The sequence below is a fragment of the Musca autumnalis genome, unplaced genomic scaffold (genome assembly GCF_047663935.1).
Source record: "Musca autumnalis isolate F117 unplaced genomic scaffold, ASM4766393v1 scaffold_4, whole genome shotgun sequence".
Taxonomy (NCBI): domain Eukaryota; kingdom Metazoa; phylum Arthropoda; class Insecta; order Diptera; family Muscidae; genus Musca; species Musca autumnalis.
Window position 1 is genome coordinate 25,177,719 of NW_027411977.1, and position 27,006 is coordinate 25,204,724.

The 27,006-nt window shown below is 36.3% G+C and overlaps 1 protein-coding gene across 2 annotated transcripts in view; it reads right to left on the reverse strand.

The window, feature by feature from the left end:
- The window catches only part of MFS9 (major facilitator superfamily transporter 9), a 50,397-nt gene that overhangs the window by 14,342 nt on the left and 9,049 nt on the right, over window positions 1–27,006 (reverse strand). For both annotated transcript variants that reach the window (XM_073982224.1, XM_073982225.1), the window contains exon 2: window positions 13,918–14,151. In XM_073982224.1, coding sequence (XP_073838325.1) covers window positions 13,918–13,970 — 53 coding nt within the window. In that variant the 5' untranslated portion in view covers window positions 13,971–14,151. The remainder of the gene's footprint in view (window positions 1–13,917; window positions 14,152–27,006) is intronic.

Below are 27,006 nucleotides of genomic sequence, written 5' to 3' on the forward strand. Positions count from 1 at the left end.
GTTAATAACCGAAGTGTCTGGGAGACAATTTTCACCAGACTATTATATAAAAATGCAAAAATTCATGTATGTATATACAAAGTATATATTATATTAAGCAATTTGTTTATAAAATAAATCATGTTTGCCTAAAGCTTAACGCCTTTTATGGCTGTCATCTGTCAAATTATATAAATACTCAAATGATAATGATAAATAGACAATAAAATAAATAGGTTGCTATTTTATTATGTTGAAATGGGTACTTAATTGATTTCAATTTTTAATGACAGTAAAACCTTTGATTATTCGGCAAATATTTTCTAACAAACACATCTACATATTGGTTTGCATATTAAAAAAACATCTATAAACTTGTAGCCTTTCAAGCTACATCCCTTTCCTTGCTTCCTACCAATCTTCAACTGACTTCACTGTACTTTATTTCGATTTTTTATGTATTTTTTCAATTATTTTTTTAATTTTTAAACATTCCCATGTCTTTTTGCATCACCAATTTAATGAAATGTTTGTTGTTGTTTGTTTTGTGGGTGATAATTTTGTTGTTTCTTTGCATCAGCTGTTCAATGATATCGGTTGTATCTCAACCTCTTTAACGGCTTGTCGTTGATTACTGTAATAACCAAAAATACAGGTTTTATTTTGTCTCCACAACCAGCTGCACAAAACAGCTTTTTCGTTTTGATTAATGAACTCCGACAAACCCAAACCGATGAGTTGTCGGCATTTTCTGGTATAAGAAGCAATACAAATGTTTCTTGTTTTGTACACTCAAAAAATATTAAAAGTGGAATAGTATTATAGCGAACTGTGATTATGTTGTAAAAAATACGTTAATATTAATTTACAAAACTAAGCTGAGATGGATGATTTTGGGAAAAACTTGCATGATTATGATCCCAATAAAGTAAAGACGAAGCATTGCCAATAGAGTTGTTTTAAATTTAAAACAAAATACACTACATTAAATATGTGTCATTTATATTGGTAATGAACTTAAAAATTTTCTACACATGTTTATAAACCCGTACATATTTACATATGTTTATGTACATGCATACCTATTGCAGCAGATGAACGTGAGCGAATTTTTGAATCTATGAACTGAGAAACCGATATGAAAGTTAAATTACTTAATGGTATTTTACAAGGTTTGACGAACTTAGGTTTTAATAGCAGTACCACCGACGAATAGCTTATTTGATCGTGTTTGGCCCAAAATATTGTAGTGCATTGATTGATATTATTACAGTTAATGTCTCGACATATTTTAAAACGTTTTGTAGGTCCATTCAGCAAAATCCTGTAGGGAAACTAGTAGAGCGATTTCGTTACGTATTATTTGGTTACCGATAAAATTAAAGGGCAAAATTATGAATGAAAAGTATAAATAAAAGTTGACATCACCCAGCAACAAAAAAAACTCTCAAAATAATTTATAGGGAAATTTGGATCCGTTAGTCATTAGTTAGTTAGTCATTACAACCCAGCAAAATAAATTGGAAGTAGTGCAATGTGGACTAGTTCTGTCACGGCATGTTTTGATGCAGTTCAACTGGAGTCGTGAAAAAGGCACTCCAGTCCTCACATTTTAACCGCATTTGGATGCAATCCAAAGAATCACATCCACTTGTCACATTTTAACAACATCCGGATGCAGTTCAACGGAGTCGTGAAAAGGCACTCCATTTCCTCACAATTTAACAGCATCCGGATGCAGTCCAAGCGGAGTCGTGAAAAAGGCACTCCGTTCGCTACATTTTATTAGCAGTTTATAGAGATCCCTATATGTACATAAATCAGATTGTACATCTCTACAGGCAGCGGCTTACATTTTCCAAAAAGAGATAAGCGTGTTAACATGTCCAAACATTTGTTAATACAAACTAAATAATATTTAATATTTAAATAATATTTAATTTGTGAACATTTTTCCGGCAACTCAGGAGAAGAAAATTTCCGAATGGAGTGCTGTTGGAGTACGTGTCGAAATCTTAACTGGTGATGGGAAGACAATATCAAACCCATTTAGCAGATAAAGCAAGAACAGTTCAGCTTGGATTAAATGGAGAGCGGAGGAAACACGCGTGGTCGCGTTGAATTCAGTGGAGAATTTTCATCTTCTTCTTTATTGCTTATTCGATTTTCGAATGTTAGCGATCATATTACAATTGTCAAAAAAATTACATGTTTATGTGTTTATAAATTATTAACAAAATAGGAAAATATATCTCTATTTCTCGCTATGCTTATTAAATTTTCGGCGTTCTGGAATTCTGTCCATTGTTGGATATTTTGTATCCATGACGTCTCTTTTCTTCCTCTGGTACGTCTTCCTTCTATGTTTGCTTGTAGTATTTCCTGGAGAATGATGTATTTACGGTTTCGCATAATGTGCCCTAGATATGCCGTTTTCCGTTTCTTTATGTTGTTTAATAATTCTCTTGTTGTATTCATTCTTCGCAATACTTCAGTATTTGATACATGCAGGACCCATGGTATTTTTAGTGCTCGACGGTACACCCACATCTCAAATGCTTCGAGTCGTTTGATATCTGCCGCTTTTAACGTCCACACTTCGACTGAATATAACAAGACTGGCCATATATACGCTTTTATTAAACGAGATTTTGTTGCAACATTTATATCATGGCTTATTAGAACTTTTTTATATTTATGAAATGCATCTCTTGCCATTTCTATGCGACATTTGATTTCTTTTGAGTAGTCCCATTGATCATTTAGCAAAACTCCCAGATATTTGAAACTTTGTACCCTCTCAATATGGAAATTTTGTATTTTTAAAATCAACTCGTTGTGAGCGTTGTTCTTACTTATTATCATAAATTTTGTTTTGAGGGTGTTTATTTTTAGACCATACAACTCACTACTTGATGTTAGTCTATCAACAAGATTTTGTAGGCCTGATATGCTGTCGGATATTAATGTAGTGTCATCAGCATATCTGATATTATTTATGTAATTGTTGTTTATCAATATACCTTCTTGGATGCCATCTACTGCTTCGTGAAAAATTTGTTGGGAGTAAATATTGAAGAGTAGTGGGGATAAAATGCATCCTTGTCGAACTCCTTTAGATATTGCTACATCTTCAGATAAATCTCCATTTATGTTGACTTGGGCAGTCTGGTGCCAGTACAAGCTTTTAATACACCTTATCTCTTTCTCATCGATTCCAATTGCTGTGAGAATTTCCATGAGCTTATCATGCTGCACAGTGTCGAATGCTTTTTCGTAATCTATAAAGCATAAAAATACGTCTTTGTGGACATTTCTACATTTTTGAACGAGTATTTGTATGCAGAATAAAGCCTCACGGGTTCCCTTTCCTTCCTTAAAACCAAATTGAGTTTCTCCCATTTCCTTTTCACATTTCTCATATATTCTCTTATGGATAATTTTAAGAAAAAAAAAGAATTTTCATAATTTGTGTTAATGTAATAAAGTTGTTAATATTTTTGTTTTACGCAAATAATAAATGCATTTTATTTGTTCTGGCATATTTTGTAATGGCTTGCACAATTTCCGCAGAATGCCTGTATCAAAACACGTGCTTTGGACTGCCTCCTATTCTACCCCAAAGGGTTAGTTAAAATGCTATGCCAAAGGGTCAGTTAAAATGCAGTGCCAGAGCGTCAGTTAAAATGCAGTGCCAAAGGGTCAGTTAAAATGCAGTGCAATGGAGTGCCTCTTTCCGCAGTCACGCTCTTGTAAAAATCATGAGTGAAAATGCATAATTTGATGCACTTCCAGATCACTTGTACATATCGTTTAACTGCCTCTTTGGAGGCAAACTTTTTGCTGGGAAAGTAATGTAAACAAAAATAACTACTTATATTACTCCTTACTAAGGTATGAGTACGGCGGCACGGAGCGTGGCCGTCCGACTACAAATCCTAGGGTTGTGTGTTCAACGCTCTTTTGTTGACAAAATAAAGAACAGATGATGGTGCACGTGTTAGCGTTTAAACAACCCTTAATATTTGTACGCGTGACCTAGTGTGTAGTGTGCGGCTACAAATCAGAAGTTCGCATGATCAAATCCAGCCGAGAGCAAATAAAATAATAATATGAAGTATGTTGAAATTGAGAACAAATTCCACCTCAACTGTGCTTAAAATAGAAATTTGTTTAGCTTATTTTTATACCCTCAGCATTTATGCTAACGAAAGTATATAAACTTTTATACTGGCAAAATGTGCCTCATCGAAATAATGGTTTTAGACCCCAAGTATGTTTGGACGAAATGTGTTTCAGACAATTTGGAGTCGATTGAGCAATGTCCGTCCGTCTGTCTGCCTGGCTGGCTAGAGCGCACGATAACTCTCGAACGGATGAACCGTTTCGGTTCAAATTTTGGCTTTCGTAATATTTTGCCCAAACTTAGTTTAAGTTCGAAGATGGGCTATATCGGTCCACTCCTTCCGGTACCTCCCACACAAAAGATCGAAAATGTTCTGAAAATTTGTGCGCACGATAACTCTTGAAGGGAGTTACCGATTTGGTTCATACTTTGCACATCCGGAAATGTGTACCAGACTTAGATAAGGTTTCAATATGGACGCAATCGGTGCACTCCTTCGGGTAGCTTCCACACAAAATTTCGGAAAAGTTTAGTTTAGGGCCATCTCTCGAATCGCTTCGATTTTGGTTTTAGCTACTTGTATTTACGGCCCCCAATACGACGGTACAAGCTTCATTAGGGGCAAGTCCATACTCCCTGAGAAAATAGCATGAAAGTTGCAAAAAAAAACGCCTATGACACCGAGTGAGGTGGTTGGAGCGCAAGATAACTCTAGAACGGATCTGCCGTTTCGGTCGAACATTTAGCTTTAGTAATATTTTGTCAAAACATAGTTTAAGTTCGAAGATAAGCCATATCGGTCCACTCCTTCAGGTACCTCCCCCACAAAAGTTCAAAAATGTTCGGAAAAATTGTTCCTACGGTAACTCTTGAAGGGAGTGGCCGAATTGGTCTATACTTTACACATCCTAATATATTTACCAGATATAGATCAGGTTCAAATATGGACTATATTTGTCCACTCCATCCGGTACCTCCCACTCAAAATTTCGGATACATGTTCACTTTAAGACCTGCTTTCGAATCACTTTGATTTTTGTTGAAGCAACTTGCATTCGCTGCCTCAATTGCGATGGTAAAAGTTGTTTCAGGGGCAAGTTCATACTTCTTGAGCAAACATCCCTGAAGTTCTAAAAAGCCCTTATGGTACCATATATAGTGGCTGGAGATCCATTCTTTTTAGTATCTCCTCGGCAAAACTTTTGATATTAAATCCTAATCAACATTTTTGTCAGTTCAAACGCCCAAAATTCTTAAAACTCCCTAAATACATGCGTTTTTTTGGAAAAAAATTGTTTCAATATACACAGGCTGAGGGTATATCTCTGTCGGCAAAGCCGACTGATACTTTTTTACTTGTTTTAAAGGCCTTTTGCTAAGCTACAGGCGTTTTTAAAGGAATATTGCTAACCCAGCAAAATGTTCGATGCCTAAGATGCCATTAAATCATGGGTGCATGCGATCTGGCATGTCATATTTTTAGCATCTTCATCGATGAGTTTTATATGAGCGTGTACCCCAAAAGATGCTATTCGTTTTTTGATCCAAAGCATGTCATTGACACCAATGCCTTGACATGTCATTTTCACCAATGCTTTGGCATATCATTTCCACCAATGCTTTGGCATGTCATTTTCACCAAACCTTTGCAATGACATTATCATTACGTTGTGATTTCGAGTCTCCGACAACATCAAGCCTATTGTAAATAATTAATCTTATATATTTAGAAAAATGTGTATAAATAAAAACACAAAATTCATCTCTATTGGATCGATGGAATGGGTTCAAATGCTGATGAAAATATCGGATCTTTCACGACTTCCTTTGCAGTGCTTCAAATGCTGATGAAAAGATCGGATCTTTCACGACTTTGTTTGAACCAATGCAAAAGATGCCATGAAATCACGTCATCGCATGGAACCCCTTCCTTCAAATTTTGCTGGGTAAGCTACATGCGTGGATTTATAATAATATTTTTAAAGGCCTATTGCTAAGCTACAGGCGTGGCCATAGAATAACTAGTAATTCAGTGCGACATGCCCTTGTTAAAATAATGGGTTATTAGGGGGTTTTGTAAATGGTTGCGACTCTCAAAAGTACTCTAAACACCAATTATTTAGAAATGATTTCTTTACTGAGAGCCCCCACTAAAGAAGGTTTTAGCCTTGTACTGGTCCACGTTTTAATATTGCATACATAGAACGGCACCGTCCGATTTTCGGTATTGTCAGTGTTTAGCTTCATTATCACACATCGAAATAACTGAAATTTAGTATTTAGTCTTCTTTAGGGCTATGAAACTTTTCCCTAGAAATATGCCTGTACAGGTCTACGTTTTAATACAGCCCCCATAGAACGATATTTTAAAGGTTTGAGTTTCATAATCTAACCGAACTGGCAGAAAATTGTTATTTAATCATCGATATGGGAATAAAACATTCCCACAAAAAATTGGGTGTATAGATGCAAGTATTAATATATGTATCTCCCATACAAGGGGTACCCCCATTTTCGGCATTTTTTACCCTCACTACAGAGGGTAAAGGTTAATGGAGTGCACGATAATTCTCGAACCATCTGTTAGAACCGGTTTAGTCTAATATTTGACACTCGTAATATTTTGTCCGAACTTAGTTGAAGTTCGGTCAACCCTTCTGGTACCTCCAATACATAAGTTCAAAACTTTTCGTTAAAATTGTGCGCACGATAACTCTCGAAGGCAGTTACCGAATTGGTCCATACACATCATTAAAGTTCTATCATGTTAAGATCAAAGTACTGTTCCTGGTACCTCCCACACAACATTTCGGAAAAGTGCAACAAGTTGTCCTCGGAGCACCTATTACGACGGTTTTTCAAGGCGCAAGTTTATTGTTCCTGCAAAATATTCCGAAAGCTGTAATAACACCTACGGCTATCATGAGTAGTGGTTGGAGCGCACGATAACTCTCGAACGTATCAACCGAGTTGGTCCAAAATTTGGCCCTCGGAATATATTTTCCAAACTTAGTTAAAGTTCGAATACGGGTCCAATATAGGTCCACACCTTTCGGTACCTCCCCCTCCAAGTACAAAAACTGTCGCTATCACTAAAATGGTACGCGCGATATATCTTGAACAGAGTAACCAAATTGGTCTAAACTTTGGATCTCCTAATATTTTGTCCAAATTTAGTTTAACGTCTAAAACGGTCTATATCGATCTTCTCTTTATGGTACCTCCCGCATAAAAGTTCAACAGTTTTTTGAGTGCAGTTTTAAGGTTTGTTCGAAGATCCTTTGGAAATTTAATCCGATGCTACTCCTTGTGTTCCTGATTACATCGATATTTTGTTTTTCGTGGGCAAGTCTATTCTTGCTGGCATAGTGATCCAAAAGCTCTAGTTTATATGGTGACCAACTGAAATGACTGACTGGTGGGCGCGATATCTGTCGAAAAAAAAATTACTTCCACAGTTAGATGCACTTCCAAAATAGACTATGTCGATCCATTCCTTCAGGTATCTCCTCCGCAACACTTTTGAGGTTTAATCGTAATCCAAATTTTTCTCGGCAAGTTCAAATGACTAAAAAGGCCACAAAATTCTAAAGTCCCTCTAAATACATAATTTTTAGGAAAAATAATTTTGGTTGTGTAGCCGGTTTCAATTCACAAGGGATGAGGGCAAAGCTAACTGATACTTTTTTACTTATTCACATAAACGTACATATATCATATCATTGCACTGACCTAAATAGCCCACGAGTTCTTAATTCTATGTTAAATCCCTAGCTAGGAGAATATTGGAAGGTATTAAAGTCATAGAAAAATAAGTGTGTGATAATTCCATATATATTTATGTATAAATGAATATGTACAATGCATTGCCTATTAGATTAAGTTAATTTTCACTTGCAGATTCATGTGGGTTTCCCCAGCATTATGACGTCGCCGGTACTTCCATTACTTTGCTTAACTAGATCTAATTTAATAAAATGCCACATGCCAATAATGACAATGACCGAGAAAATGGCTTTATTTGCGGCTCGTGTTGTATTAATCTAAACAAATAAACGCACTTTCCCAGCAGCCACCTACGTAAACTTTAAGCTACCGCTTCCTAATCTATCTGTTATGCTGATGATGACATTTCATAAAAACACAACAAAACATTATATGTTAAATCTTTTTTAAATTAAGTAATTGAATGTCAGTCACTCACTCATTAACTTACAGAGGAGAAGATAAGTGTTGTGATGAGTTATCGTAAATTCTGTAGCAGAAAAAGCTTGTGGGAGGGGGTTTGGCAGCGTGAACATAAATGTTATTTAGATTGCCTCCAATGAAAGTAGTATTTTATATATTTTGGAAGCGGAAAGCGGAAAAGTTGTTTTTTGTTATTCTTCACTAAAAAACACTTTAAGATAGTGGATGTAATCTAAAATCTACAACATTCCCCCCTTACATTACCCTCACCACACCTCTTTTGTTTACAGATAACATTTGTACGAAAATGCAAATTGCTATAAAAACTGTTGCTGTTGTTGTGGACTAATTGTGTTTATCTCCCTGCCAATGTGCCGTAACAAATGAAATTATTTTATTTTTCTTACGAATAATTTTCTTGTTTTTGTTAAACGCTTTGTTTCCTAGTTCTTAATTGACTGAATCAGTAAAGAAAAATGTAGTTCTTTTGTTGTTGCTGTTTATTTATTACTTAAGACAAGAGGCTTGGCCGAAAATACCATGTGCTGTGAATGTAAACCGGATTGCCATGTAATTTTTGTGCAAATGATTAAAGAATGTTGTTGCTATAATTCTCGTAAGGAAATGTCAAAAGTAGTTCTACGTATCACAGAAAAAGGCACATTTATAAAAGGAAGATGCATGATGCATGTTATTGAAAATTAATGTCAAAGAAACAAGTAAAAAAGTGTCAGTCGGCTTTGCCGACAGATATATACCCTCAGCCAATGTGAAGCGAAACTTTCACCTCCGGACAGATCGAATGTATTTAAGGTCTCTTCAGAATTGTGTGGCCCTTTCTAGACATTTGAACTTGCCGACAAAAACGTGGATTAGGAATTAACTACACTAATACACAAATGTTGAACTTTTGTAGGGCAGGTACCCTTAGGAAGGACCGATTAGAAGTTAAACTAAATTTTGATAAAATATTAGGAGACCCAAAGTTTGGACCAAATTGGTTGCCCCATTCAAGTGATATCGTCCTAGCATTTTAGTGAAATTTTTTAAACATTGGGGAGAAGTACCGAAAGTTGTGGACCGGTATTGCCCATGAAACTAAGTTTGGATATAATATGACTTAGACCAAATGTTGGACCAAATCGGTTCAACAGTTCGAGAGTTATAGTGCTCTCCGACCGCCACATATGGTGACATAGGGGTTTTTTATGCCTTTCGGGCTGTTTTCCCAAGAAATATGGACTTGCCCCTGAAAAAACTTTTACAGCCGTAATGGAGGTAGCGTATGCAAATATCTTCAACAAAAATCAAAGTTATTCGAGAGCAAGTCTTAAAGTGAACTTATCCGAAATTTTGAGTTGGAAGTAGCCGATGGAATTTTGTGTGAGAGATACCAGAAGGAGTAGACAAATATATTCCATATTCGAACCTGATCTATATCTGGTAGATATATTAGGATGTGCAAAGTATATATTTCATCGGTCACTCCCTTCAAGAGTTATCGGCCGCAAAATTTTTCCGAACATTTTTGAAGTTTTGTGGGAGAGGAGTGGACCAATATAGCCCATATTCGAATTTAAACTATGTTTTGATAAAATATTACGAAGGCCAAATTTTAGACCGAATCGACAGATCCGTTCGAGAGTTATCTTGCGCTCCAGCCACTACACAAGGTGTCATAGAAGCTTTTTGCATCTTTCCGGCCATTTTCTCAGGAAGTATGGACTAGCCTCTGATGAAACCTGTACCGTCGTATGGGGGAAGTGAATACAAGTTGCTACAAACAAAAACGAAGCGCTTCAAGAACAGGTCCTAAACTGAACTTCTCCGAAATTTTGCGTGGGAGCTACCCGAAGAAGGGGACCGATTGAGTCCATATTGGAACATCATCTAAGTCTGTTAGGAATTTCACGATGTGCAAAGTATGGACTAAATCGGTTACTCCCTTCAAGAGTTATCATGCCCACAAAATTTCCGAACATTTTGGAACTTTTGTGGGGGAGTTACCGACAGGAGTGGACCGATATAGCTCATCTTCAAACTTGAACTAAGTTTGGACAATAGATTACGAAAGCCAAAATTTTAACCGAATCGGTTCATCCGATCGAGAGTTATCGTGCACACCAGCCAGCCATACAGACAGACGGACATTGCTAAATCAACTCCAAATTGTCTGAAACACATTTCGTCCAAATATACTTTATACATTATTTCGATAAGGCACATTTTACCCCTATGAATGTGTATATGGCGAATAACAAAATTCCTTTACAATTCCATTTGAAAAAAATTAAAAATTTTTTTTACGAGCACATCTACGATTTTTGGTACAGAGGTAAAGGAAAAAAATCCGGTTTCAAATCTGCTCGCGTTCACGAAATTGGCCAATGCGCACAAAAGTTATAGCGGTTTTTATTCTCATATAAAGAAAAAATATTTAAAAATATCTTTTTTTTTGTTATGAGAAAATGTATGCATAAATCGTTAACAGCAGTCCATATCTATTCGTAGATGTTTAAATAGTTATTAAATTTATTATTATTTTCGCGGAAACTCAAAAAATAATAAAAATATTTGAAGTAAATCCAAATTATCCTGTCCCAGTATCCGTACAAACCCTCAAAAAATAAATTAAAGAATATATGCGGAATCTAGACAATGCGTAGACAAATATGATACCAATTTATAGAGATTGGGTACATAAATTGCATATTATAGCAACAACAAAAGAGAAAAAACTTATTGTTGGATAATATTGTTGCAAATATTTTTTTGGTTTGATTCTAAAAATTAGAAAAAAATATTTGGGAGTTCTCCAACTATTTTGCTAAAATCCCATAGAATAATGAACCTATACTGTTAAAACTTCATCAAAACATATGGTTTACCATCGCGAGAGTTTAACTGATTACTGTGATAACTTATAAGGGTAGGAAATTAAGAGTAATATTGAAATTACAATCATTCAAAAAATGTGTAAATTAAAAAGCCTATTATTCGCGAATAAGTTAAAATCAGTTGATGCGCATCCGTTTTTGGATACAGCGAATCAATCTCTGTCAAAATTTATGCATATTTCGATGTTTCACTCAGGGGCCATTGTGTGCCACCAGTTGCATCATACACTGCAAAAAACCTTAAAGTTGGTAAAAGTCGCGCAATGTGCATACGATTTTGATGCGCATCCGGTTTCGTCAGCGCCTATCAAAAATACGTCCAAATATACCAATTTTAATTAGATTCTTCAAGAACCGCGGATGTGCCTCCACATTCTATTTTTGGTGAAAAACCCATATTACACGCGAATCTCTGTAATTTATGACACGCGTTTTCGCAAATATTATAATCGCGTATAAAGGATTCCATTTACGTAAAATAATTTCAAGAAAATCGCGGTTTAGTACGCGGATTTGTCGAAATAATATTTTGCTGATTTTCCTATTTTCAGGGTATCTATATCCGCGGTTTTAGTGGATGGATTCGATCGCGGAAGGTCTCATTAGATCCGTCGCGTAAAAAAACTAAATTCACGCGGGGTACAAAGGAAATTGAATGGCACTTGTAAATTTTAAACGCAAAAAATAGGTTTTTTAAAAAAAATCACACATCAAATATTGGCCTTTAGACTCCAATTACTAGGATGCTGTAAGGAGCACACTCATGAGATATGCATTAAACGACGTAGAATCACGAGTTTTATAATCCTAATGTGAGTTTTGAATATTATCTTGTTGCGCGTCCGAATTATTAAAACAATTCAAAAAACCCCGAAATTCCGGCTTCAAAATGTCAGCATCAATTTTAGGTGGATGCAGTGGATATATCGAAAAATGATACACTAGTATCATATTGCCCATGAAGTATTCTTTGAGTCTTTCTTTGGGCATATGTCTATAAAATGTAAGGTTAAGCCTAAAATCGGAAGGGAGCATACAAAAACTTGTTGGCTTCAACCCATTTTTACCTATTTTTCTACATTGATGCCAACACAGCTTCCACGTAAATTAATTTTAATGGTCGACCTTATGGGATTCCTCCTAAAACACTTCAGTTTAAAGAATGTATATCATACTATATAGAATATGTTAACAGTTCGCGAATTCTAAAAGGGTGAAACTCGGATTCATCGATTGTAAAAAATTTTTGTTTTTCGCCATATACCCTCGTTAGCATAAATGCTGAGGGTATAATGACTAGACAGCGGAATCCTATGCAAATGCATATATGGTTAGGATGGTCGTAGAGAAAATCTGATTAGACAGAAACTCGTTTTATTATAAAATAGAACGAATTAGGCCCAGAAATTTTTACATATTTTGCATATCGTGCATATTTTGACATATCTGCATAAAATTAGCATATATTCAAGGATTTATGGTCTAAATATCCTACCGAAATGGCTGAAATATGGTATAAAATCTTCGTTAGGGGTATGCAACTTTACAACTGAAATCTGTCCGCATAGGTCCTCGTCTTCATATAGCCCCCATAGAACGGTACCTACCGATATTCGGTATTTTGAAAGTTGTAGCCTCAATATCCCACCGAAATGACTGAAAACTGGTATTAAGTCTTCCTTGGGGGTATAAAACATTCCACCTGAAATTTGTCGGCACAGGTCCACGTCTTCATATAGCCCCCCATAGAACGGTACCTCCGGATTTCTGGTATTTTGAAGGTTGTGCCCTCAATACCCCACCGAAATGACTAAAATTTTGTAGTAAGTCTTTGTTGGGGGTATAAAACATTCCGTCTGAAATTTGTCGGCACATGTCCACGTCTTCATATAGCTCCCATAGAATGGCACCTCCTGATTTTCGGTATTTTGAAAGTTGTGGCCTCAATATCCCACCGAAATGACTGAAATTTGGCAATTTGTCTTCGCTGTGGGTATAAAACTTTCCACCTGAAAGATGTCGGTATAGGTCCACGTCTTCATATAGCCCCCATAGAACGGTACCTCCGGATTTCTGGTATTTTGAAGGTTGTGCCCTCAATATCCCTCCGAAATGGCTGAAATTTGGTATTAAGTCTTCGTTGGGGGTATACAACTTTCCACCTGAAATGTATCGGTAAAGGTCTACGTCTTCATATAGACCCCACAGAATGGTACCTCCCGATTTTCGGTATTTTGCAGGTTGTGGCCACAATATCCCATGTGTGTACCTATTATTGAAATATTTGTTGCATAAGAAAATTAGAGTTGGGCAATCTCGTTCAATTGAACGATCCGGATCACTGTCCCTGTTCAAAGACGAATGAGTAACATCATAAAAACCAACGTGTGAAATTAAGTATACGCAGTTTTGTCAAAGAAATGACCCGTGCCCATTGAACGAGATAGTGATCCGGATCGTTCAATTGAACTAGATTAGCCAACTCTAAAGAAAATATGTAAAATGCATAAATTTTGCATATGCAAAAAATCATGCATTTTGCATACTTTTCCATATGTCATATGTTTCGATTGCAATGTAATCAGAAGCCAAAAATATGCCCAATCCCAAAATTTGACATAAATCGGACCAAAAATAGGGGTTGCATAAAATTTCGCTGTCTAAAAATGACCTACGACAAGTTTTGGAAATACAGAATTTAAAAATAAAAATTTCTCAAATACTTACGGATTATATGTTGATGCCTCCAATTGATGCTGATGATTATTTTCCTTTTCCATGTTTAGTTTTTATTTTGTTTATTTGTTGTTGTTGCTTTATACCATAAATTACACTAGTAAACAAGTGAATCTACCATGCAAACAAAATCAAAAACACCCCGGGACACGCACACTCGTCGGGACGGTTGGACGGACGGTAGAATGAATTTGATGATGTGGTCAAACGAATGCAGCAATTGATCTGTAATGAATGAACAAAAAAACAAATAACATTAACTTTAAAATTATTTAAAACATGAACTGTATTAACAACACGCAAACTAGCAGCAATCATTTTCAATGATTGATGTTTTGTTGCAAGTACATACGTATTTTGTAAATAAAATTAAATTAAATTTTGCTAATCTCTAAGAGAAAATTGCAATAGAAAAGTGGTCAAAAAATGTGATTACTGAAAAGTTAAAAATTAAAAATATTTAAAAAGTTTAGTTACATTGTTTTATTATAAATGCTCTTAAAAGTAGAAAATAATGCTTCATGATGGAATCCCTCAAATAAAACGCTTGCCGTTTAATATTGTCACACTTTTTAATTCGAATGCAAGCGTTTTATTTGAGAGATTCCATCACGAAAAATTATTTTCTAGTTTTAAGTGTATTTATAAATTAAACACTGTAATTTAATTTCTTTAATTATTTTTTATTTTTAATCTTTCTGTAATCAAATTTGTTGACCACAGAGAACCGTATAACAAAATTATAGCCAATTTAAGACGAAAATGCAGATAAAAACTTTAGAATGCCTCAAATCGTGTGCTACCGTTATATAAGGGCTGTACCACAACCTGGACTTATGTCCAACATTTTTGGAGGAATTCTTAAAATACTTTAAACCGGGTGGTAAAAATAGTTTAAACCGTGGGGGCTATAAGAAAAAATGGACCCATATTGGTTTTGGTTTCATACTCATGTAATGTCATCAAAATCTGAAAAGTGTGCAAAATTGGGTGCCACCGTGGTGCAATGGTATGCACGCCCGCCTTGCACGCAGAAGGTCGGGGGTTCGATTCCCCGGCCAGGCAACATCAACATTTTTCAACGGTGGCAAAATACCCCTCAGTAATGTTGGCGACATTTCCTGAGTATTTCAGCCTTGAAAAAACTTCTCCATAAGTGGTGTCTTAAGACACGCCGTTCGGACTCGGCGATAAACAGTAGGTCCCGTATCATTGAGCTAAATGTGAATCGGGGTGCACTCATTGATATGAGAGAAGTCTCCCTTGTCCCGTATGGGATGTTGTGGAACAATGTTTTTTTGTTGTTTTGTTTTGTGCAAAATTTAGTTCGATTGGTCAACTCCAACTATGTGAAAAATGAGTAACTAGATTTGAACTAAACGGACACCAAAGCAAGTTAACTTTTGTAGAGGAGATACCCTAATGAGAAAATCGATATCGGCCATTTTAGAAGTTAAACTAAATTTGGATAAAATATTAGAAGATCCAAAGTTTGGACCAAATTGGTTTTCCCGTTAAAGAGATATCGTGCATACCAAAATATTTGGGGGAAGTATCGGAAGTTGTTGCCCATCTTCGAACTGAAACTAAGTTTGCACAAAATATGACGAAGGCCAAATTTTGGACCAAATCGGTTGATCAGTTCGACAGTTATCGTGCTTTGCAGCGACAACATTTGGTGCCGTAGGGGTTTTTACACCTTTCGGGATGTTTTCTCAAGAAGTATGGACTAGCCCCTGAAAAAACTTTTACCGTAACAATGGAGGCATCTTCAACAGAAATCAAAGTGATTGGAGAGCAGGTCTTAAAGTGAACTTATCCGAAATTTTGTGTGGGAGGTACCCGAAGGAGTGGACAATAAAAGTAAACCACATATGACATTGTTATTTTCGATAATGAGCTAAAATTTTGTACTCTTTAAAACTGTCAAGATAGATTATTAAGAAAGAATGTTTTAATTTTTCAATTAAGCGCCGTTTTTTCAGATTTTAACCCTACATGCGACGTGGCCGTCTATGCGATATCACACCCATTTGTTTTTTACGACCAACCCAATTTTTGTATCCCGATATGTTTAACTAAACTGATGTCGTTGTATAGAAGATACAGCTCGTCGTCGATATTCACCGCATTGACGGCAGGGACGTACGCAGGGGGGGGGGGGCACATGGGGCCCGGGCCCCCCCCCGAAATGGTTTGGTCAGACAAAAATTTTTGAGCTACCTTAAAGAATTATTACGATTTTTTCTCTAAAATAACTTTGTTTTTGAAATTTCAAATGAAAACTTATATTGTTCTGAAGGTTCTGTATTGAAAATGTACTTTATTAACAATTTGTCTAACAAATATTTTTTTTCTTTTTGAGAGAAACTTCCAGTAAAACTGAATTCCTTCTTTATGTCATGCCAGTGTTTTTGGAATTCTGTAATGAATATAAAGCTCTAGAGGCTTTAAACTTATTTTGTATTCAAAAAGATTACAAGTTCAGTATTGTGCGGATTAGAAGTTTGTACATAAAATGAAATGTCGACTGGCCAATATGTACGACATAGCAAGGGTTCTCCGTGGAGTATATCTCGAAATCCAATTAGAAAATTGTTTTAATGCCTTAATTAAAATTTTGTATTCCCATTTTATATTAACTTTTTGCTAAATAGTAGGAGAAAATAATGGAAAAAAATTATTGTTATGCATCATAAATTTATAATATCTGCTATAAATAGCAAGTCCATCTGAATATTTTCCTATCAGTAACTACAAATTTGTTACTGATAGAAAAATATTGAAAACAAGCGTAAACAAAATTAATGCTCAAACTTTGGTTCTTTGGTATTAAATGTTATTTGTATTGTATATCACGGTGCTCTTGTACCATATTTAATTGGTGTTCATAGATGGTTCATAGATGAGAAAAATAAAAAAAAATCTCCGGAGCGCTTGTTAAATAAGCGGTTCACATTTTTAGGGTTTTTAGGTTTTGACGGATTTTCTGGGAAACCACAAACCCTGGTTCAAACTAAGAAAATGAAAGTGAAAATTCTCTACAATATTGTCCTTCATGATATTTTGTAGGTTTTATCATTTTTGAGAAATAAAGGTTCAAATTGGGACAATTCACTGACAGTATCGTCTCCTTATAAAACAATGTCACGACTACAATTTCCCAACTTATATATCTCAAAAATGGTTCAACCGAGGAAAAATTACGTAACCCAATTTTGTAGAGAATTTTCACAGCTATAAGATTTTGTGTAGTCCCATTTCGATAAGACTTATTGTTTTGAGGCAAATCATGGAAACCTATCAAAAAACCTAAAAATGTGACCTGAACTTCTATATCTAAAAAATGCTAAAACCTAGGAACAAATTAAACAATTTTTCAGAGCTACAAAATCCCTCCAACGATTTTTTTTATTTTTCTCATCTACGAACATTGCTGTTTCAGAATGCAGAAGAACTAGTTGAAAGCTTCTTCTATTTAACGTTGATTCAAGAGCACCGTGATATTGTACCCTCAGCCGTTAGTCTAACGATAAAAATATACCTCATCGAAATAATGTTCTTAGACTAATCATATGTTTTGACGAAACCGCGTCAAAAAATTTAGAGTCGATTTATCCCAGTTAATCCGCCTGTCTGTCTGGCTCGAACAGATCAACATATTTGGCCAAATTTTGGATTTGGCCATATTTTGTTCAAACTTCCTTTGGAAACTTTTTGAGCACAACATAAGCATGTATTCGTAACGCCAACAATAGGCCGGGGCGATTTGAAAACCTTAATGAGCCCTTCGCGTTTCTGATTCCTGGGATTGAACTGAGCAAAAAAGTCCACTAGACCATAGGTCTACCGCGAAAATCGAGCCTCCCGATTTTGACTTTAAGTTTTTTATCCACGTTTTTTTGGACAGTTTAGCATATAACTGCCAAACCATTGAGATTTTCGATCCAATACAAATACAAAAATTGTAGCCAAGACAGTGATTAAGAACTCTCTAACACATCGCAAAAGCATTGGAACGCTCCTTCAGGCAGTTTTGGCCTTGAGAAGGTGCAAACTTTTCGGAAAATGTCGATAAATGGCACTGTGCTACAAAAGTAGACCAGAAAAATATTCAAGCGTTCTGATGCAAAATTCTATCGGGTTGGGATCCATGGACAACGAAAATGCCTTTAGTTTGTTTGGGTCACTTCGTTTTATTTTTTATAACGGTAAAAGTAGTGAAAATCTGGGTTTCTTACATTTTCACAATTTAAACGGGCCTATCTTCTTTTTTTCACAACGGATTTCTTCTATTGATCCTTCTTCCTTTTAAAGGAGTGAATAATATCTTTCGAACAAGTTATTATTTTTTAATCGGTTCACTTCGTGGCTAGACAATTTATAGAAAAAAATTTCGATTAGTCTATATATAAAATTCTCAACTCACACAGGCTGAGAGTATATCTCTGTCGGCAAACCCGACTATTACTTTTTACTACTTTTCCAGAAAACAAAAGTTACGAATTTTCATAAGTTTGCCTCCGCTGTGCAGACAGTAATATCTATTCGGCATATTCGCGAATGTATTCTCTGTGTTCGAACGTGGATCTATTTTCACCACATTTGGAAAGAAGTTTTCCCATCAAAATGATTTCAAAATTCATATTACTGACGATATGTTTGAAAACTATGCTAATAACCTCGAAACATAGAAAATCTTTCGAAAACTATTCGCTGCGGGATTTAAAACACAAAATGCCAAATAAGAGCTAATTTGGTTGAAAATTCTGGGATACACCAAGACGTAAATCTATATGGGTAATATTCATGTGAAAGATTTTTTAGTTATTGCTTCAATCCTGTTGGATAATTTGGTTAAAAACTTTTGTATGGGACTATACCGAACGTGTTCTGATATGGTTCATTTTCAGTTCCAGTTCCAAATTTCATCTTGTATCTAAAATATTGTGATCTCTCTCTATTGAATGTATGTACTTTGTGTCAATATTGAATATACATAAAATCAACTAAAAAACCTTTAAAATAGCTTTACGTAACGATTAACAACATTTTTAATTTTCATGATTTTTGGTCAAGTTGGGCCCCCCCCCGAAATGAAATCCTGCGTACGTCCCTGATTGACGGTATTGGTATAGGCCCGTAAAGCTTTTGAAGAATTCATCTCTCAAACACACCAAGCGCTGCCTTATCTGCTTGCGCAAGTACCCATGCTTCGGAACCATACATTAACAAAGGTAGTAAAGTGTTACTTTTGGTTCTCGAGATGTGGCTTTGTTTTTAAGCGGTGGCACCCGGGCACCGTGGTGCAATGGTATGCACATCCGCCTTGCACGCTAAAGGTCGTGGGTTCGATTCCCCTGCCAGTCAACACCAAACACTTTTCAACGGTGGCAAAACACCCCTCAGTAATGTTGGCGACATTTTCTGAGTATTTCAGCCTTGTACAACTTCTCTACAAGTGGTGTCGTAGACACGCCGTTCGGACTCGGCGATAAACAGTAGATCCCATATCATTGACCTAATATGAATCGGGGTGCACTCATTGATATGAGAGAAGTCTCCCCTGTCCCGCCTGGGATGTTTGTGGAACAATTATTATTATTATTATATTTCATAGGCTAACCCAGTGTTTACACATGGCAGGACAGTGGACTTCATGTATTGATTGTCAAAATCCCAAAACTTGCCTGTGTGACGTAGGCGTCCAGACAACTGCAAAAACAGTTGTAAAATTATGAATGAAAATCATCGATTTCTTTTTGTTTTCCGTTCACATATTTGGTTTTTGTTCATGTTCTTTTGCTTTCAATACATTTCAATTATTATCTCACATGTCTTTACAAAAAATGTGAACAATTTGTTAACCCCACTGTCTGTGAAAAAATGATGGACAGCTGGAAGACAGCCGACAAATGTATGTATGTGTTAGTAAGTCAGAGTTGTATTTGAAGACAAACTGTCTGGTGTAAACGCCTAGTAAAGAAGCATTTGTTGGCCAACACAATTGTTCTTCTTATTTCATAACTGATGTTGTTTGTTGTGTTTATGGTGGTGCCAGGGTAGACGAAGTCTTTTACTACCTCAAAATTATAGGAGCCAACTTCCACAGTTTGTTCTAGCTCTATGAACGCATTGCGCGTCGACTCCACCATCTTGGTCTTGTCTTCGTTTACCGCCAGACGGAAGAAGACTTATGCCCTTGTAGTTAGAGCGTACAGTTTCAACTCCTTTCTTGTTGACGGGACACAGGATGCTCAGGTTCCAATCGATCTTTCTGTCAAATAGTGCTAACTAGCTAATGCATACACCTTTTCAGCGTTTCGCCTCCGGTGATGAACAGCTCGGCAGGTAGGCCATCTTCAGCCAGTTTTTGCTGTCTTAACCTCATCTTAGGCGGACGCTAAACATTCAATACCTTCATCTGAGATTAGATCTGTGTTATTTTCGTCGTCTACGCTAGTATTGGATACTAACAGTTTGGAAAAATGCTCTTTCTATATTTCTACAGGATGATGTCACTGTACCAAAGCCATCACTTTGATGTTTAACTCTTTGGTAGAATTTTTGGACTTCATTCTGGCTTCTGTACACCTCAACTTGTTCACTCTCCCGTTTTTCAATTTCTCTACTTTTCTTGCGGAAAAGACGTTTCTCCTGCAACCTTTTTTGCCCTCAGCATTTATGCTAACGAGGGTATACATATACACTTCCATACGGGCAAAATGTGCGCAATCGAAATAACGAGTTTGGACCCCAAGTATGTTTGGACGAAATTCGTTTCAGACTATTTGGAATCGATTTAGCCATGTCCGTCCGTCTGTCTAGCAGACTGGTGGAGCGAAAACTGAAAAAACCCCGCTATGGCACCATGTGTAGTGCACGATAACTCTCGAACGCATAAACCGATTTTGTCGAAAATTTAGCATTCATAATATTTTGCCCAAATTTATATAAAGTTCTACGATTTGTCATGTCGGTCCACTCCTGTGGGTACTTCCCCCACAAAAGTTCAACATTTTCCACAAAAATGGTGCGCACGGTTAGAATACGGACTATATATGTCAATTCCTTCGGGTACCTCCCACACAAAAGTTCGGAAAATGCGGTTTAGGACCTCCTCTCGAATAGTTTTGATATTTCTTGCAACAGCTTGCACTCAAGGCCTCCGTTTGAGTGGCAAGACCACACTCTTGAGACAATAATCCGAAAACGGTTAAAAAAACCCCAACGGCCGACATGTGGAGTGGTTAAAGCAGTCACCCTACCACGACAACTTTCGAACCGAATACTGCGTCGGTCCACATAGCGTAATATTTCTTCTGATATTACATGAAATTCGAAAGTTCTGCTTATAGATCCACTCCTTCTGGTACCTCCCCCACAAATGTTCGAAAATATTCGGTAAAATGGTACGCGCGTAGTCTCATAAACGGAGAAACTGATTTGGTCCAACATTGGACCTCGAAATATTTTGTCAAAACTTAATTTATGTTCAAAAATAGACCCTATCGGCCCGCTTCTTAGTTCCGTTCCACACGAGCGTGAATTTCAATAAAAAATTTCATGAAATTAGGCGTTCTTAAATCGAATTCCTCACTGCAGCAGTTTTAAGATTTTACTCTACTATGGAAGTCGATCTAGAGACGCATAATTTCATGAAATTTTTTCAATGAAATCACTCTAGTGTGGACCGGGACTTAGTGTACCACCCACACAAAATTTCACCATTTTTGATTAAGTGCGGTTAGGGAATGCTTCGAGGATCCTTCGGAAATTGTTACCGAAGGTACTCCTATTGGCCCTGTTTACAGCGATTTAATGTTTTTCGTGGGCAAGGCCATGTTTCCTGATATAATGGTCCAAAAGCCCAGCCGTTGGGTCTAAAGTGGAACTAGTTACTGTAACCATGAGAATCGACTAGTTTCCGATACCGAACTAGTTCATCTTGGTAGCGGGTATTATGTCCGCATCTTGAACGATTTGTATATATGTATGTAGTCATTATTTGTTTGTAAACATCATTAGTACAACTCAATTATTTTGTTTGTCAACAACACAAAAGACACCGTTTCCATTGTTAGCGTATACGTATTAGCTTTAATAATTAGCGAATTAAAAATTGCTACGAGAAACGTTTTATAAATGGATAAGTACATATAGAGGATTGAAGTATAGCACGCACGAAAATCTGAAGATATTATAAAATAACTGGAAAATAGAGATGGCAAGTTATTTTTAATAATTATTATCAATCGAGTACATACTGCTTTACATGGCCAAGGTGATTAAAATTTATTGATAACGGGCGCGGCTGGTTTTACCCTCAACATTTATGCTAACGAGGGTATATACACTTTAATACTGGCACAATGTGCCTCATCGAAATAAAGGTTTTATACTCCAATATGTTTGGACGAAATTCGTTTCAGACAATTTGAAGTTGATTTAGCCATGTCCGTCCATCAGTATGGCTGGCTGGAGCGCACGATAACTCTCGAACGGATCAACCGATTCGGTCCAAAATTTTGCTTTCGTAATATGTTGTCCAAACTTAGTTGAATGAAAATGGATTATGGAAAAGTTCGAAAATGTTCGGAAAGTTTGTTGCCACGACAACTCTTGAAGGGAGTAACCGATTTGGTCCATACTTTACACATCATGAAATCTCTACAAGACTTAGATGAGGTTCCAATATGGACTCAATCGGTCTACTCAGGTACCTCCCACACAAAATTTCGGAAGAGTTCAGTTTAGGACCCGCTCTTGAATCGCTTTGGTTTTTGCTGTAGGAATTTGTATTCACTTCCCCCCATACGACGGTACAAGTGTCATCAAGTTCAAGTCCATACTTCCTGATAAAATAGCCTGAAAGGTGCAAAAAACCCCTATGGCACCGTGTGTAGTGCATGGAGCGCAAGATAACTCTCGAGCGGATCTGCCGATTCGGTCCAAAAGTTCGCCTTCGTAATATTTTGAACAAACATAATTTAAGTTCGAAAATAAGTCATATCGGTCCATTCCTTCAGGTACCTCCCCCACAAAAATTCGAAAATGATCGGAAAAGTTGTGCGCACGATAACTCTTAAGGGGAATAACCGATTAGGCCCATATTTTGCATGTTGTAAAATTTCTACTAGACATATAAGAGGTGTCAATATGGAATCTATATGTCCACTCCTTTAGATACCTCCCACACAAAATTTGGAATAAGTTCAGCTGAAGACCTGCCCTCGAATCGCTTTGATTTGTGTTGTAATAACTTGTATTCGCTGCCACCATTAAGGCGGTACATGTTTTTTCATTGACTAGACCATACTTCCGGAGAAAATAGCACGAAAGTTGGAGCGTACTCTAACTCTTGAACTGATCAACTGATTTGGTCCAAAATTTGACCTTCGTATTATTTTTTCCAAACTTAGTTTATCTTCGAAAATGGACAATATCGAATAACGGCAATATCGGTCCACAACTTCCGGTACCTTCCCCCAAAAATTTAAGGGAGCAACCGATTTGGCCCAAACTTTGGATCTCTTAATATTTTGTCCAAGTTCAAAAGTGACCCATTGCGGTCTCCTCTTTGAGTTCCTCCCCCACCAAAGTACAAGATTTTTGCTTAAGTGCTCGAAGTGTTCGAAGATCCTTGAGAAATTTATACTGATGCTACTCGTTTTTTGTTTTAAGCGATCTTATGGCTTTCGTGGGTAAGTCCATGCTTGCTGACATAGTGGTCCAAAAGCTCTAAGTTATACGACGTCTAACTATCGAAAAGAAATGATTCCCAAAATAAGATCCACTTCCGCAACATTTTTGAGATTAATCGTAATCCACATTTTTGCCGGAAATATGAAATGTCTAAAAATGAGCGCAAAATTTTGAAACCCTCCTTAATCCATACTTTTTGGGGAAAAGCATTTTCGTTTTGTAGCCGGTATTCGGTACATCACTGTCGGAAAACCCGACTGATACTTTTTTACTTGTTTTCAACTCAGTCTGCCCCATAATTTCGACATATTGAGGGCAATCATGAATATATCCCTCGGAATTTTCTCAGTCAACTGTGCTGACGGAGATATACCCTAAACCGCTGACCAAAAAAAAAAAAAAAAACAAAAACAAAACCAAACCAAACACAATAATTTTGCGTATATAAAATATGTCGATTTTGAGTCAAGATTTTTCTTTAAAATCTGTAGGTACCGTAATGTTGGGCTATACCAAATCACTGACATATATCAAACAATTGTAGTAACCAAACTTCTTTATGAAGGACTCGAAATATTAAATTAGTTTTAGAGTTATCTTGAACAATAGTAATTTTTGTATGTGTCGGCAGGTTGTTGGAGATTTTAGACCATTATCTCAGGAAGTATTGACTTACTCCAGAAAAATTGTACCGTTGTAAATGAGGGAGGTAGAACAACCTACTGAAAAAAGAATCAAAACGATGCGAGAGGAGCTCTTAAAATTCCCTTTTTGAATTTTGTGTGGGAGGTACCCGAAGGAGTGGACCGATATAGCCCATACTCCAACCTGATACATGACTGGATGAAATAATATGATGTGCAAAATCTGCACCAATCAGAAACTCACTGCGAGAATTATCTTGCGGATTTGCCATTTTGGTTGGTGCCGTCAGGGTTACATGGAACCTTAAGGCCATTATCTCAGGAAGTATGGACTTGTGCAAGAAAAAAATTTTTTGTCATCTAAAGGGAGCCGCAAGGACACTCTGCTGAAAAAAAAATCCAAAATAATCCGAGAGGAGCTCTTAAACTTCACTTTATCCAAACTTTGTGTGCGAGGTACTTGAAAGAGTTGACCGATATAGTCCATATTCCAACCTGATACATGACTGGATGAAAAAATACGATGAACAAAGTCTGTACCAATGAGAAACTCACTGCGATAATTATCTTGCGGATTAGCCATTTTGGTTGATGCCGTCAGCGTTTCTTGGAGCTTTTAGGCCAATATCTCAGGAAGTATGGACTTGCACAAGAAAAAAAAATTACGTTCGTAAAGGAAGCCGCGGGGACAACCTACTGAAAAAAATTTAGATTGATCCGAGAGGAGTTCTTAAACTTTACTTTATCCGAATTTTGTGTGGGTGGTACCCGAAGGAGTGGACCGATTTAGTCCATTATTTGAACCCGATATATATCTGGAAGGAATAATACGATATGCGAAGTTGGGACCACGACTCCAAATAGTCTGAAACGAATTTCGCCCAAACATACTTGGGGTCTAAAACCGTTATTTCAATAAGGCACATTTTTCGTCGTATCAAAGGTGAAATTCTTTAAAAAAACAATATTTTATAATATGAAAAAATATTCCCTTTTGGACATAAATACGGATATAAACAAATTTTGAAATTGGTTAAAGGGAAAAAATTCCACACGAATTTTTTTTCATTATTGCCCTGACTATTTCAAGCTGATGTCAAAATTTAATGGATACTTTTTTATAGGATAAATGCATAATTGTCTTTTTGCAATATTAATGTGATATTACAAAATATATCCATCTATATAATTGCTTTATTTCAAAACACCCACAGCAAAATGCTGACCACATTTTCTAAAAACTAATAATAGACTAATAACTGTATCTATATATAAACTGGTGTCGTACTTTGTTTTATACATCGTCCGAACCCCGGATTGTACGTGGGAAATAGTTTTTGTGTTTTTGTTTAATTTATTTGCTTTAGTGGTTTAGTTTAAATAACTTTACAGTTATTGCAACATGTGTTTAGTAAAATCGATGTTAATTACTTTTATTGAAAGTAAAACTATGGCCAAGTTCTACTTTTATTTTTAGTTGCACTGCAAAGTAAACCATTCTATAATTAACTTCCTAAACACAAAGCAACTGGCAGTTAGAATAAACAAAATACGAAAGTTATGCACAATCAGTATAACCAGCAACTATAAAAAAAATCTTTACGACTTATTACAAAAAAATGTCATAAAGATAATCAAAGCAATTGACATTCTGGGAAATACGAATTAGAAATAAGACGACAAGATTTTTAAATAAATTATATTCCCCAAAGTTAAGCCCTCTTCGCTATACATCCGTGTAAATGGCAACTAAAAATTGTGTGTGTAGTTAGGGTAAAGGTTCTATAAAGATTAAGCGGGGTTATAATGAGAGGAAAACACAAATTCTTGTTTTATAATCCCCCACCAGCAAAATATTTATCTTTGGAAGAAAGTAAGTACAGGGGCAATTAACCAATTAAGATACACCTCCCCCAAACTATTTTCTATGGACGCCATACCCCACATAAACCATTTGATAGGCATCACGAGCTGTTAATTAAATAAAGAACAACAATTTATAATTGCATTTTTTATGTTTATGATAAGATTTGGTGATCTGATTCTATCAGAATATGGACTCCAGGAGGTATTTAGTACGTACGAATATATACATTGTTCAACAAACTTTAAAATAAATATTGTAACCCACGTATAAAACAAGTAAAAAAGTATCAGTCGACATTGCCGACAGAGATATACCCTCAGCCTGTGTGGCTTGAAATACATTTTTTCCAAAAAAAAACTTACGTATTTAGGGGGGTTTTCAAAACAATATGGATAGGATTAAAGCGCAAAAATTTGCGAGGATATCGATAGATAGGCCTTTTTTTAAACTGAGTTTCGACAATATTTAGAGTACCATTTTAGCGAATATTTTCGAACTTTTGTGGGTGAGATATCGGAAGTGCACTCCTTCCACCTTCGAATTTCATCTAATATTCGAAGAAATATTACGATATCCAAAGTGTGGACGAACGCAGTAGTCGGTTTGAGCTCTCCAGTCACTACAAATAGTACCATAGAAGGTTTTTTCAACTTTGGGTCTTTATTCTCAAGAAGTATGGACTTGCCCTTAAAAAACTTTTACTGTCGTTTATTGAAGCGGCGAATGCAAGTTGCTTCAACAAAAATCAAAGTGATCCGAGAGCCGATCCCGACGGAGTGGACAAATATGTATAGTCCATATTCGAACCTGACCTTTTCCTGGTAGATATATCAAGAGTTATCGTACGCACATTTTCTCCGAACA